We start from the raw sequence: 15,266 nt of genomic DNA, 5'->3' as shown, positions 1-15,266 counted from the left end.
CTTCCCAGGTGAGGCGATGCCTTGCCCTGCTTCAGCTCTCGCTGGTAGGGCTGCAGCAGCTGACTAGCACCGATTGTCCGGCACTCCCTAGTGAGATGAACCCAGTACCTCAGTTGAAAATGCAGAAATCACCGGTCTTCTGTGTGGCTCGTGCTGGGAGTTGGAGACTGGAGCTGTTCCTATTCGGCCATCTTGCTCCTCCTCCCCGCTTTGCCTTGTTTTAAAACAAGCATAGCATTTATTATAATCAATCACTGTCTTGTTTACTTGTTTACTATCTGTCTTCCTACTAAAGTGCAGACTCCTTGAAAATGGAACATTGTTAAATCTGCAGCACGTTATATAGAATAGGCATGCTTTAGGTAAGTATTGAAACAATGAGTAAATGACATGGCAAAACCTCATCTCTTTTTATTTTTATTTATTTTTATTTTTTTCTCCAGACAGAGTCTTGCTCTGTCACCCAGGCTGGAGTGCAATGGCGTGACCTCGGCTCACTGCAACCTTGGCCTCCTGGGTTCAAGTGATTCTCCTGCCTCAGCCTCCTGAGTAGCTGGGATTAGAGGCACATGCCACCATGCCCGGCTAATTTTTTGTATTTTTAGTAGAGATGGAGTTTCACCATGTTGGCCAGGCTGATATGTATCTCCTGACCTCAGACGATCCTCCTGCCTTGGCCTCCCAAAGTGCTGGAATTGCAGGTGTGAGCTACCACGCCTGGCCACAAAACCCCATCTCTACAAAAAATACAAAAATTAGCTGGGCATGGTGGCATATGGCTGTAGGTATTAATGATCTTTTGTATTTCTGCAGTATCAGTTGTAATGTCTCTTTTTTCATTTCTTATTTTATTTACTTGGATCTTCTCTCTTTTTTTCTTAGTTAGTCTGGCTAATGGTTTGTCAATTTTGTTTAACTTTTCAGAAAAACCAACATTTTATTATTGATCTTTTATATTGTTTTCTTCATTTCAGTTTCATTTATTTCTGCTCTGATCTTTATTATTTCTTTTCTTCTACTAATTTTGGGTTTGGTTTGCTCTTGCTTTTCTAGTTCTTTAATATACATTTTGTTTGTTTGTTTTTTGAAATGGAGCCTCGCTTTGTTGCCCCAGCTGGAGTGCAGTGGCATGATCTTGGCTCACTGTAACCTTTGCCTCTTGAGTTCAAGTGATCTCGTGCCTCAGCCTCCAGAGTAGCTGGGATTATAGGCACCCACCACTACACTCGGCTAATTTTTTTTTGTACTTTTACTAGAGACGGGGTTTCACCATGTTGGCCAGGCTGGTTTTGTACTTCTGACCTCAAGTGATCCGCCCACCTTGGCCTCCCAAAGTTCTAGAATTACAGGCATGAACCACCATTCATGACTGGATGCATCATTAGATTGTTTATTTGAAGTTTCCCTATTTTTGATGTAGGCTCTTATAGCTATAAACTTCCCTTTTAGTACTGCTTTTGCTGTATCCCATAGGTTGTGGTATGTTGTGTTTCCATTATCATTTGTTTCAAGGATTTTCAAATTTTCTTCTTAATTTCTTCACCGACCCACTGGTCATTAAGGAGCATACTGTTTAATTTCCATGTGTTTGTATAGTTTCCAAACTTCTTCTTCTTGCTGATTACAAGTTTCATTCCATTGTGGTCAGAGAAGATGCTTGGTATTATTTCAGTTTTTTGGAAGTTTTAAGACTTGTTTTGTGACCTAACATATGGTCTATCCTTGAAAATGATCCGTGATCTGTGTGCTGAGAAAAGGGATGTGCATTCTTAAGCCATTGGATGAAATATTCCATAAATATCTGTTAGATCTACTTGGTCTATAGTGCAGATTAAGTCCTATGTTTCTTTGTTAATTTTCTGTCTGGAAGATCTGTCCAATGCAGAAAGTTGGGTATTGAAGTTTCTAACTATTGGTGTCTCTCTCTCTCTCTTTAGCTCTAATAATATTGGCTTTATTTATCTGGGTGCTCCAGTGTTTGCAGCATATACAATTACAATTGTTATATCCTCTTATATCCTGAATTGACCTTTTGATCATTATATAGTGATCTTCTTTGTCTCTTCTTATAGTTTTTGTCTTAAAATCTATTTTGTCTGATATAAGTATAGCCACTCCTGCTCTTTTTTGATTTCTGTTGGCATGGAAAATATTTTTTCACGCCTTTATTTTCTTTTTTTTTTTTTTTTTGAGACAGGGTCTGGCTCTGTCGCCCAGGCTGGAGTGCAGTGGCCGGATCTCAGCTCACTGCAAGCTCTGCCTCCCGGGTTCACGCCATTCTTCTGCCTCAGCCTCCCGAGTAGCTGGGACTACAGGCGCCCGCCACCTCGCCCGGCTAATTTTTTGTATCTTTTTAGTAGAGACGGGGTTTCACCGTGTTAGCCAGGATGGTCTCGATCTCCTGACCTCGTGATCTGCCCGTCTTGGCCTCCCAAAGTGCTGGGATTACAGGCTTGAGCCACCGCACCCGGCAACGCCTTTATTTTCAGCCTATGTATGCCTTTATAGGTAAAGTGGGTTTCTTGTAGGCAACAGATCAATGGATCTTTTTTTATTCATTCAGCCAGTTTATGTCTTTTGATTGAAGAGTTTAGACCATTTACATTCAACGTTATTATTGATAAGCAAGGATTTACTCTTGCCATTTTGTTACTTGTTTGATGGTTGTTGTGGTTTTCTCTTACTTCTTTTTTTTCTTGTCTTCCTTTAGTGAAAGTGATTTTTATCTTTTGATATGCTTTAGTTTCTTGCTTTTGTGTGTGTTTGTATCCATCATATGGTTTTTGGTTTGAGGTTACCATGAGGTTTGCAAATACTATCTTATAACCCATTATTTTAACCTGATAACACATTAACACTGCATCAACAAACAAATGAACAAAAAGAAAGAAAGAAAACTAATAAAAACTCTATGCCTTAACTTCATCCCCCTGCTTTTTAATTTTTTGTTGTTTCTGTTTGTATTTTATTGTACTAAGTCTTGAAAAGTTGTTATTATTTTTGATGGGTTCATTGTTTAGTCTTTCTACTTATGATAAAAGTAGGTCACACACCACAGTTACAGAGTTATAATAGTCTGTGTTTTTCTGTGTATTTACTATTACCAGTCAGTTTTGTACCTTCTGGTGATTATGTATTGCTCATTAATGTTCTTTTCTTTCTGATTGAAGTACTCCCTTTAGCAATTCTGGTAGGACAGAAATGCTGGTGTTGATAAAATCCTTCAACTTTTGTTTGTCTGGGAAAGTCTTTATTTCTCATTCATGTTTGAAGTATATTTTCACCAGATATACTATTCTAGGGTAAAAGTTTTTTTGTTTTTTTTTTTTCCTTCAGCACTTTAAATATTTCATGCCACTCTCTCCTTGCCTTTAAGGTTTCCACTGAAAAGTCTGCTGCCTGACATGTTGGAGCTCCATCATGCTTTTTTTTTTTTTTTTTTTTTTCTTTCTCTCTTGTTGCTTTTAGGATCCTTTATGCTAGATCTTTGGGAGTTTGATTATTAAATGCCTTAAGGTAGTCTTGTTTAGGTTAAATCTGCTTAGTGTTCTATAAACTTCTTGTACTTGGATATTGATAACTTTCTCTAGGTTTAGGAAGTTCTCTATTATCCTTTTGAATAAACTTTCTACCCCTATCTCTTTCTCTACTTCCTCTTTAAGATCAATAACTTAGATTTGCCTTTTTGAGGTTATTTTCTAGATCATGTAGGTGTGCTTCATTATTTTTTATTCCTTTTTTTTTGGTCTCCTCTGACTGTATATTTTCAAACAGCCTGTCTTTAAGCTCACTAATTCTTTCTTCTGGTTGATCAATTCTATTATTAAAAGACTCTGATGCATTCTTCAGTATGGCAATTGCATTTTTCAGCTCCAGAATTTCTGACTGATTCTTTTTCATGATTTCAATATCTTTGTTAAATTTATCTGATGAATTCCTTCTCTCTGTTATCTTGAATTTCTATGAGTTTCCTCAAAACAACTATTTTCAATTCTCTGACTGAAAGATCACATATCTCTGTATCTCCAGGATTGGTCCCTGTGCCTTATTTAGTTCATTTGGTGAGGCCATGTTTTCACGGATGGTGTTGATGCTAGTAAATGCTCTTCAGTTTCTGGGCATTGAAGAGTTAGGTATTTATTGTAGTCTTCACTGTCTGGGCTTGTTTGTACCCATCCTTCTTGGGAAGGCTTTCCAGATATTTGAAAGGGCTTGGGTGTTATGATCTAAGCTGTATCTGCTTTAGGGCACAACCCAAGCCCAGCAACACTGTGGTTGGTGCAGACTGACAGAGGTACCACCTTGATTGTCTTGGAGACAATTGATCTGGGAGAATTCTCTCTGGATTACCAGATAGAGACTCTTGTTCTCTTCCCTTACTTTCTCCCAAACAGAGTCTCTCTCTTTGTCTGTTCTGAGCCACATGAAACTGGGGGTGGAGTGATACAAGCACCCTTGTGGCCACCATCACTATGACTGCACTGGGTCAGACTTGAAGCCAGCATAGCACTGGGTCTTGCTGGAGGCCTCCTGTAACCACTCCCTGGCTACTGCCTGTGTTCCCTCAAGGCCCTGGGGCTCTGTAATCAGCAGGTGGCAAAGCCATTCAGGTCTACATTTTTCCCTTTAATGTGGAGAGATCTCCCAGGCCCTGTGCGGGTCCAGAGGTGCCATCTGTCTGAGAGCCAGGGACTACAGTAAAAAACCTAAGAGGTCTACCTGGTGTTCTATTGTACTGTAGCTGAGCTGGCACTCGAACCACAAGACATAGTCCTTTTCACTCTTCCTTCCCCTTTCCAAAGGCAGAGGAGCCTCACGCTATGGCCACTGCCACCTCAGGCCCGCACGGAGTAATGCCAGATTACTGCCGATGTTCCCTTAAGTCCCGAGGGCTCTTCAGTCAGCTTGTGGTGCATGCCGCCTGGCTTGGGACTCACCCTTCAGGGCAGTGGGCTACCCTTTGGCCCAGGACAGGTCCAGAAATGCCATCCAAGAGCCAAGTCCTGGGATCAGGGACCCCAAGAGTGCTCTCGGTGCTCTACCCTTGTGGCTGAGCTGGTAACTAAAGTCAGCAGGTCTCAGAGTCTCACCCAAGGCCCTTGATGTAGCATCTGGGTATCACTGGTGTTTATTCAGGACCCAAGGGCTCTTCAGTGAGCAGGTGATGAATGCTGCCAGGACTGGGTCCTTTCCTTCAAGGCAGTGGTTTCCCTTCTGGCCCAGGGTATGTCTAGAAATGCCCAGGAGCTAGGGCCTGGAAAGGCAGCATCATAACTCTGACCCATGCCCTGTTCTGTGGCTGAGTTGGCATCTAAGATGTAAGACAAAGTCCTCCCCACTATTCCCTCTCCTCACCTCAAGTAAAAGGAAGGGATCTCTTCTGGAGCCACAAGCTGTGTATCTTGGGGTTAGGAGAGGGGTGATGCCAAGTACTGCCTTAGCCACCCCACCTGGTGTCTCAGTATGTCTCCTGCTCCCCCAGTCCACTGTCTCTGGGTCCAATTCAGTACTAGGAGTCTCCTAGGAGTTGTAGCCCTTGTGGCCTAGACTGCCTTTCAAGTTTATTTAAAGCCCCAGAGCACTTTAGCCCATGGTGGCAAGGCTTGTGGGAACTAGAGTTCTGACCCCTGGGATCGGTGATTCCCCTCTGGCTAGGGCGGGTTTAAATCCTCCCTCTGTGGTCAGGTGTCAACTTAGTTTGATCTGGTTTTCCTTTCTGCTATAACAAAGGCAGCACTTAGTCAATGCCTCACAATTACTGGGTTCTCCCTTCCCCAGAGCCCAGAGATACTCTGGGCACCATGGGCCCCTGCTGGGGGTGAGGGAGGGGTGGCGTGGGTGAATCAAGACTGTTTTTTCTTTTACTTCTTTGGTGCCTCTTTCAGCCATACAAAGTTAAAATCAGGTACTGTGAGTGCCCACGTTTTTTGGTTCTTATGAAGGTGCTTTTTTTTCTGTACCTAATTGTTAATTTGGTGTCCTTGGAGTGGGGGTTAGGGGACAGGACAGATCAGTGGAGCTTTCTACCATCTTGCTCTACCTTCTCCCTATTTTACATTTTGATAACCACCATTCAATAGCCTCTCTTGAGCCCTACAATGCAGTGAAGAGCTTTGATGCGCAAATGTTTGCATCCTGGATCCATCCTTTACTATGCGTTTGATCTTTAACAAGTTATTTAATGTCTCTGAGCCTGTTTCCTTATCTGAAAATGGAGACAATGACAGTGTAAACATCACAAGGTCATTGTAAGGATTAAATGAGATAATCTCATGTAAAATCCTTAGTAAGCACTCAATGAAGGAAAGGAGGAAGGATTTTCTATGTTCCTTGACTCATTAGCAAGCCCCAGAAGTTAAATAAACAGTCAGTTAAATGGGGGGAAGAAAGTTGTGTGTGTGTGCATATGTGTGTATTAAATAATCAGTTCCAAACCACTTAAAAATTTTTTAATATCACCACCACTCAGACTTAAAACTAACATGTAGTAGTCTTTAGTGTTGCCAATAATTACTAATGAGTCTCCCTAGCTTGGTTTTGTTGGTTACATCAATGTTGCTAAATTTAGTTTTTCTTTCCAAGATTTAACTTTAGCCAGATTGATCTAAGTAATAAAATTAACCCTATCATCTTACACAGTAGGGGCTTATCTTTAGAGAATGAGTGTAAACTTTTCTTAATAACAGAGAAGATAACCTTAAACTTCAAGGATGGATAGGGTGATTGATAGCGGAGCAGGGTGGGAGAGAAGAGTTTCCAGAGAGGATGATCACATTGCCAACACTCGAACGGATCAGTGAAGTCCTTTGGCTTGCTGATGAAACAGAGAGCTCAGGGTGGAAATGACAACCCATCCTCTGGCAAAGTAGACTGTGGACCCCTGCACAGGCTATGAGTGTCCTATTGCCCAACAGGGACTCTGTAGGCTATGGGATCTGGGTGTGGACCACCAGCCTTTCCTACATCTGAGTGGACTTGTGTTCATGAAGTATCTTCTGGAAGTCCAGCAGATAGAAAGTAACATACAGAAAGAGCAGACCAGGACTTGAGAATTGGGGGGCACAGGGAAGATGAAGGATAAAAATAAGCAGGACAGGGCTTTTTCAAATATTCTCTTAACACCGAGGCTGAAACAGGCATAGATCATTCCCATAAACCACAGAGAGTTTCATGAGAAACTCTCCTCTCCCCACCTTTTGGGACTATAGATCTTCAACATCTATTTAGTTATCTAGGTGCATTTTCTCAATGTTAGTAATTCTGCGGGGAGGGGAGAGAGCAGTCACCACCAGAAAGATAGAGGCGATGTCTCAGGTTGGCTTGCCCCTGGCTGCCGGCCAAGGTCAGACACGAGCATAAGTGCTGTCATGTCCAGGCAGCAGGACAGAATGGAAGGAGATTCAGACTCAGTCTTTCAAGTTCTACTCAAAGCCCAATCAAGTGATACCACCTGTGGAAAGTCTTCCTTTGTGCTCCAGAGCAGGTAGTGTCCTTTGCCCTTAGATGGACGTATGATGGTATTGACTTAGTTGATTACCTGTTACTCTTTCCCAATGGACAGCAGACTGGCTGCTTGACAGTGGGGATTCTTTTCTCATTAATCAGTGTATCCTTTTTAGAATGATGTATCAGGTATCTTTTGCTGCATAAAACTTCCCACTCTTTATGTATTAAAATTACAAACATCTTTATTATTTATCACAGTTCTGTGGATTATCTGTACAATTCTTATGGTCTGTGTCAGCCTGACTGGGGTTGGATATAGTCTAGGATGGCTTTACTCATGTGTCTGGAAGTTGGCAGGCTGGTTGATCTGCGAACAGGGCTCAACTGGGATGATTCATTTATGTTCCACTTGGTCTCTGATCCTCCGGTAGGCTAGCCCAGGATGCTTTACTTGGTGGTCTCAACTCTACAGAGCATGCATGTAAGTTCTGATGCATAGGTTATTAACAAACCTCTGACTGCATCACATTTACTAATGTTCCATTGGTCAAAGCAAGTTACAAGGCCAAGATCAAATTTAAAGGGGAGAGGCCAGGCACGGTGGCTCACACTTGTTATCTCAGCACTTTGGGAGGCTGAGGCGGGTGGATCACCTGAGGTCAGGAGTTTGAGACCAGCCTGGCCAACATGGTAAAACCCCACCTCTGTGAAAAATACAAAAATTAGCCGGGTATAGTGGCAGGTGCCTTTAATCCCAGCTACTCGGGAGGCTGAGGCAGAAGAATTGCTTGAACCCAGGAGGTGGAGACTGCAGTGAGCCGAGATTGTGCCACTGCACTCCAGCCTGGGCAACAGAGCGAGACTCCATCTCAGAAAAACAAACAAACAAAAACAAAACAAAACAAAAAAAACCCACAGATAAACAAACAAAAAAATTTAAGGGATACAGATATAGACTTCATCTTTTCATAGGAGCAGCTGCAAAGTCACATTATCAACAGGAATTTATGGTCATTTTTACAATATTCTACAAAATCTTGTTTGGCACACAGTAGGTAATCAAGAATGCATGTTGCAAGAATTAGGAGGTAAAGTCTATTCAAATAATTTTCATGTTCACCCCTCATCCCTCCCCATTGGCACATCTACTTCCATGCCTCCTATTCATTGTTGGGATCTTTGAGTTGGGAGGAAATGCTATCTAATGGTTTGAAATGTTTGTTGCCCCTGATTTAATACGCATGGGTCCTTTCTATCTGAGAGTTTCACACTGGTCATCTTGGCCCTACCCATCTCAACACTGGAGCCGTGCACAACTTTCTGACTTGTGGATTATGTACCCACCCTTAGTGTTTGCTTTTTGAACAGACCCAGAAAAGGGAAAACTGGTTGTCTGCCAAAGCGTGGACAGTATCAGCTGGCTGCACCTCCTTCAGCCAGTTGCTGCCACTTGGGGCCCTCTGGTGGCTTCTTCTTGCATAGCTCCAGGTTAGGTATGAAATTCACTGTCCGAATTGTCATAAGCTTGGCTAGAGTCCAGAGCCTTCCAAGGTAAAGCTCACAATGTGGTGGAATGCCAGAGATATGAAAAGAAGAAGTAATAAACAAAACAAAATTAAAAAATACCAACACCATTTAGAGCTTGTAGCTTTCTTGTTTCACCATGACTTTGCCCAGAGAAAAGGCAAAGCAGTGACATAAAGATAATGCATATAAAAGAGATCTGGCTGGGCGAGGAGGCTCACGCTTGTAATTCCAGCATTTTTGGAGGCCAAGGCGGGTGGATCACCTGAGGTCGAGAGTTCGAGACCAGCCTGACCAATATGGAGAAACCCCATCTCTACTAAAAATACAAAATTAGCCAGGCGTGCTGGCCCATGCCTGTAATCCCAGCTACTCGGGAGGCTGAGGCAGGAGAATTGCTTGAACCCAGGAGGTGGAAGTTGCGGTGAGCTGAGATTGTGCCATTGCACTCCAGCCTGGGCAACAAGAGTGAAACTCCATCTCAAAAAAACAAAACAAAACAAAAAAACAGAGATCCATATCACTAAAAATTGGGTGCTGGTGGGCAAGGAGCACTGCCAGGCTCACTGAAGAAAAGTGGTGGAGTTGGAAAACAGGGGAGAGTCTCCTGACTTGAGCAGCTCGTCCAGGGCCTGGTAGGTCCCCACCACAAAGCCCACGAAGCCCAGGATGCTGATCAGGGCGTCCTTGAAGATGGTGAGGGGGCTCATGCCCTCTGAGTAGAAGGTGCTGACCTCCAGGAGTGGTGGGATGATGAGGGCCAGGGCGCTGCTGCTCACGGAGCCCACCAGGGAGATGACCAGGTCCAGGCGGGGGATGAGGACAGCCAGGAGGCCTGCAGGGAGGGGATAGGGGACAGATAGAGAATTCCAGGCTTAGCCAAGCTTTGAAAGTTTGTTCTTAAAGTCCTCTTCTTGGCCGGGCACAGTGGCTCACACCTGTAATCCCAGCACTTTGGGAGGCTGAGATGGGTCAATCATTGAAGGCTGGGAGTTCAAGACCAGTCTGTCGCACATAGTGAAATCCTGTCTCTACTAAAAATATAAAAATTAGCCGGGTGTGGTAGTAGGAGCCTATAATCTTAGCTACTCAGGAGGCTGAGGCAGGAGAATCGCTTGAACCTGGGAGGTAGAGGTTGCCGTGAGCCAAGATTGCACCACTGCGCTCCAGCCTGGGTGACGAAGTGAGGTCCTGTCTCATTGAAGAAAAAAAAAAGAAAAAAAAATCCTCTTCTTAAAAAATAAACCAGTTGTTTTGCAGAAATTCGATTATAGAAAGAAAAGTTGAAAGTCCTCCAATATCCCTAATTATATTCCCTAGAAGTTACGCATTAAAAATTCAGCCAGGCAGAGTGGCACATTCCTATAGCCCCAGCTATTTGAGAGGCTGAGGCAAGAGGATCCGAAAGTTCAAGGACAGACTTGGTAACATAGTGAGACCCCATCTCAAAATAACAACCACCACAACAAAATTTGGAGTGTCTCTAATTGTATTCATTCATATTCTTCATTCATATTGTTGGGAGGAAATGTACTCATTCAAAAACTTTTCCCCTATCAACTTAGAGTCAGTGGTTGGGGGCCTGTGAATGTAACTGACAGCAGGTAAGATTAACGAGAGAAAAGACAAAGTGTGTTTATAAGCTCCAGAGCCTTGAGATGAATTGGCTTCCAGAACAGCCAAAGATACCCCCTTAATATGGGGAAAAGGAGGGAGGAGGAGGGGCTTTTATGGAAGAACAAATGGAAGATACGACAGTTTCAGATAAAATGTGTTAAACAGTTAGTAATTCCAATGATAATGCTAAGTTTCTTTTCTGGCTCTAAACTTCCCAAAGAAGGGATTTATGGCAGCTGTATTTTTCAGGAGGTCCTGCTTACATCAGCGAAAGAAGATTAGATAAAGTTTCTTTCTGCAGCTTCTTTTTGTTCAGATGTTTTTAGCTTAAAATAATCTTTATGCTACCGAGGTGCATTTTGGATCTTACATATCCAATAAAACTCAAGCTCTTATTTAATAAATAACACTAAATAACAGTGCTGGGAACAGTTCAAGCTGTTTGGAATATATCAATGTACAAACTATCAAGGTTTGTACTATGAAAATTTGTATCAATGTACAAATTTTTTTAGAAGTCTTGTCTTTTTTTAAATGCCTAGCATTTTAATGAATAAAAAATAATATAAATAAATAAAATAAATAAATAATTTTTAAAATGCCGAGCATTTTAATAATTAACATGAGTATGAAAACCTCTTACTTGCAAACAATTAGAATATGAAATCATTTATATACAAAGAGATCTTCAGTTGGAAGAAAATCCACAAGGTGTCTTTAAAGAAGTGTCTTCTCCAGGTTTTGCACACATGTCAGATAAACACCTAACAAAGAAACATGAAAAGCTAAAAATTTTGAAATTGTGTTTTTTTAGCAGGATGTTTTACAGACCTGGGCTTTTACATTTTTTATTATATTTGATGAAAAATGTTCCTGGTCATAAAGAAGTCCCAGGAGCCGTGAGCAGACCTCTTTTGGAGGAGGACTGTGGTAGAACAGAACAGGTCTGGAAGGCAGGAGTCTGATTCTTTCTTGTATGGCCTTGCCTAAGTCCCACCCCTTCCTCAGCTTGTTTCCTCAGCTGCAAAATGGAGATGAAGGCTACTATCCTTTTAGGTATTGTGATTCATTCTGCATAGGACATAGAAGTCTTCAATGAGATTTTTCATGTAAAGCATTCAGAAAAGTTATCTTTGCTATTACTTCAAGTTATTTACTCATACATGCTAATTGATAATGCATGAAGTGTAGTGTAGGCTTAAGGGATTGTTATCTTTATACTGTGGGACAAATTCCTTGATCTATCTGGAATCTCTAAGATACTGGATGGTTCCTGCCTTCAAGGTCAAACTAAGAATGAATCACTTCAAAAGAAGAAAATCAGTGTCGAATAAATGCTGTGGGCTGGCCTAGAAAAGCAAGAATCAAGAGCCACCTCAGCCAGTCAGTCTCAGGGGATCCAGCAGCTGCTGCAGGCCAAGACACAGCCACTGAGAAGGTGTCCAAGTCTGAGCAAAAGACATAGAGGCTGAAGCAGGCCAACGGGGCAGCTGAGGCTGAAACTGAACAGCACCGCCTGAAGAGAGAGAAAGAGTTCAAGACCAAGGAAGCTGCAGCCCTGGAATCTCACAGTGGCCGTGGCACTCAAGTGGCACAAGAGGCTCAGAAGAAGAGGACCAGCCTCCAGAACTACTTCCAGCAGAACGAGGGTGAAGCCTTGGCTAGCCTCTTGGCTTTTGTCTGTGACACTTGGACAGAAATCCATGAAAACTACTGCATAAATGAAGAAGAGTGGGAGAAAGAAGCGCCTGTACCATGGATTGGCATTTTAGATGCCCTTGAAGAATATGAAGCTCGAGTTATATTCTTATGAAAAGGTATTACATGATTTCTGCATATTATGTAGCAAGTCCCTTCACTTCTCAGAGAATATAAAATCTAGCTTCTTTGTACAGACTTAGAACTTATCTATAGATTTTCTTTTTACATCGTATTTCCTGGAAATTTAATGGGTATATGTCATCTGTTTTCCCATGCCTTTTAGCTCGCGTAACAAATATATCAATGTATCAGTGTTGACTTTTTCTTTCTTTTATCTAGTAAAAAAAAGTTATTTGAAGAAAGAAAGAGATTAATCATTTTTTTTCCCTGTAGCGTTTTCTTGAATGTCAGGATTCTAACTATGAAAAAGTAGTAAATAGTTATTTGTAATCTGTGTGAAGCAGCAGCTACCCTTAAATTAGTCCATTCCTGCTAATGGTTAGAATAATGAATACTAGTATAACTGTTTGGGCTGCTTTTAGTTTCTCTTAATTAAAATTATTAGATGGTAGAATTCAAGAACTTGTTACATGTTATTACTCGGTGTACTGATAATCATCTAAAAGTAACACTTTGTCATGCAAAAAAAAAAAAAAAAAGAAAAAAGAAAGAATTTCCTAAATGTCCGTGGACAGATGAATGGATACAGAAAATGTGGTTTGTACATACAGTGGAATACAATTCGGCCTTAAAAAAGAACACACTTTTGCAATTACAATCAAAAGGCATCTTAGGGACAGCTGGGCCACCTCTACTCTGTACAGGAATCTCTAGCCATCTCCTTTGGCCTCTGGTGGAATACTTGCAGATTGGGGTACTCCGGGTCATGGGGGCTGCTGTGAGCCAGTGAGTGGGAATGACCTCAGCCAACAGGCAAGCACAGGACCGTCCAGGGGCCAAGGAGCCCCAGCTGATTGTTGCCGATGGGGAATGTGATCCCAGGCTTGCCCAAACATTTTATAGTAGCCCCACCAAAAAATTTTAAAAATCTGCATTTGTATGGAAGATTGCCCACATTTTAAATGTTGGCCCACATTTATACAACATTGTGAGGTTCAAACAACACCTGTTGCCAAATTAGAGTCCCATTTTCAATGTCTGCCCTGGAGGTAAAGGGCACTGGTTCTAGACTTATATGACTTGAATTCAAATCCTACTTCTGACACTTTCTGGTCAATTATTAATCACTCACTGCCTCAGTTTCCTCTTTCATAAAGTAGGGTTTATCATAGTTCTACCTCATGAGAATTGTTGTGAGGACTGAATAAAATATTATGAAATTTAGACTAGAAAGAGCTGAACACAGTGCCTGGCACACAGTAAGTGTTCAATACATGTCAGTTCTTACGATTTATTTATTAATGTATTTATTTGAGACACGCTCTGACTCTGTTGTCCAGGCTGGAGTGCAGTAGTTCAATCTCAGTTCACTGCAGCCTCGACCTCCTGGGCTCAAGCAATCCTCCCACCCCAGCCTCCCAAGTAGCTGGGACTATAGACATGGGCCACCATGCCTGGCTTCTTTTTTTCTTTTTTTTTTTTTTGTAGAGATGGGGTTTCACCATGTTGCCCAGGCTGGTCTCAAAATTCCTGAACTCAAGCAATCTGCCTGCCTTGGCCTCTCGAAGTGCTGGGATCACAGGCATGTGCCAGAGTGCACAAGTTCTTACAATTATTGTTTGATAAGCTGTGTCAATCCCTTTGGCTGGACACCAGCAAATCTGTCTAATTAGGTACATGTAAGAATGGGGTTGTCCTTGAGGCTTAGATGAGTGAATAGTTGTAAAGCTTTAGAATGGTCCCTGGAATACAGTAAGTGTTCAGTAAATGCTGATTGTCATGACTGCCCTCTACCATCTGGCTAATTCTTTTTTTTTTTTTTTTAAGATGAATCTTGCTCGTTGCCCAGGCTGGAGTGGCATGATCTCGGCTCACTGCAACCTCTGCCCCCCCATGTTCAAGTGATTCTCCTGTCTTGGTCTCCCGAATAGCTGGGATTACAGGCACATGCCACCACGTCTGGCTAATTGTTGTATTTTTAGTAGAGACAGGGTTTCCCCATTTTGGCCAGGCTGGTCTGGAACTCCTGACCTCAGGTGATCCACCCGCCTCGGCCTCCCAAAGTGCCAGGATTACAGGTGTGAGCCAGTGCATCCGGCCCATTCTGGCTGATTCTTGATAGCCCTCAGAAAAGATCAGCAGGAACACTGCACTCTCCTTTCTACTCACATGTCAGGCAGACCATGGCGAGGCGAATGGACAGATCCAGAGGCAGTGCCCAGCGTGTTGACACCCGGGAGATGGCGAAGGGGATGATGATTTCCGCAGGGACGTAGAACTGCAGGGCATAGGTGCACAGGATGCCGGCAATGTAGAGAAGCTTGACAGACTGGTACAGCCTGCAAGACAAACCACAGCGCTGCTCTCCACGGCCACTGTGTTCTGACACTGGCCTCCTTGGAACATTAACCTCTGACCTTGCGACAATGACTTGGGCTTTTGTTTTCCTTTCTGAAAATGACTGAGAGGGACTTTCTAAGAGTCAGGAGGGAGTCACAGCAGGGCATGCAGTGAAAATAGAGGGAAGCTTTCCTGATTCCATGGAAACAATTGAAAGGGTCATTTCTAAATGAAATAAAAATCATCTTGAGCTTGAGTATATATTGCATCTTCGCAAATCACTACCATCTGATGCTCAATCTTACGTTTTAGAAAAGAGAGGCTCAGGCCAGATACTTTGCCCAGGGAGACACAGAGGATAAGTGGCTAAGACCAAAAGCCCTGGATCTAAAACACTCTAGTCCTTTGTGATCTATCAGTCCTTAGGAATTCTCTGGATTCCCCAAAGCTCTTGGCACATAACAGTTGTCTCTAGTTGGTTGAGAGAACTGCAGAATCCCAAATCCTTGGAGGAAGAG

The 15,266-nt window shown here is 42.5% G+C and overlaps 1 protein-coding gene across 1 annotated transcript in view; it reads right to left on the bottom strand.

Annotated features, from left to right (window-relative positions):
• Nucleotides 1-9,080: 9,080 nt before the first annotated feature.
• LOC105467234 (solute carrier family 36 member 2) overlaps nt 9,081-15,266 on the bottom strand; it is a 31,494-nt gene continuing 25,308 nt past the window's right edge. The window contains exons 9-10 of the mRNA XM_071098199.1: nt 14,578-14,747; nt 9,081-9,805 (exon numbers count right to left, since the gene is read on the bottom strand). Of these exons, the coding sequence (XP_070954300.1) occupies nt 9,534-9,805; nt 14,578-14,747 (442 nt within the window). The 3' untranslated portion in view covers nt 9,081-9,533. The remainder of the gene's footprint in view (nt 9,806-14,577; nt 14,748-15,266) is intronic.

The sequence above is a fragment of the Macaca nemestrina genome, chromosome 6, assembly GCF_043159975.1.
Source record: "Macaca nemestrina isolate mMacNem1 chromosome 6, mMacNem.hap1, whole genome shotgun sequence".
Classification (NCBI taxonomy): domain Eukaryota; kingdom Metazoa; phylum Chordata; class Mammalia; order Primates; family Cercopithecidae; genus Macaca; species Macaca nemestrina.
The sequence above is the reverse complement of the archived record's forward strand: the minus strand, read 5'-3'. Positions and strand labels throughout refer to the sequence as shown.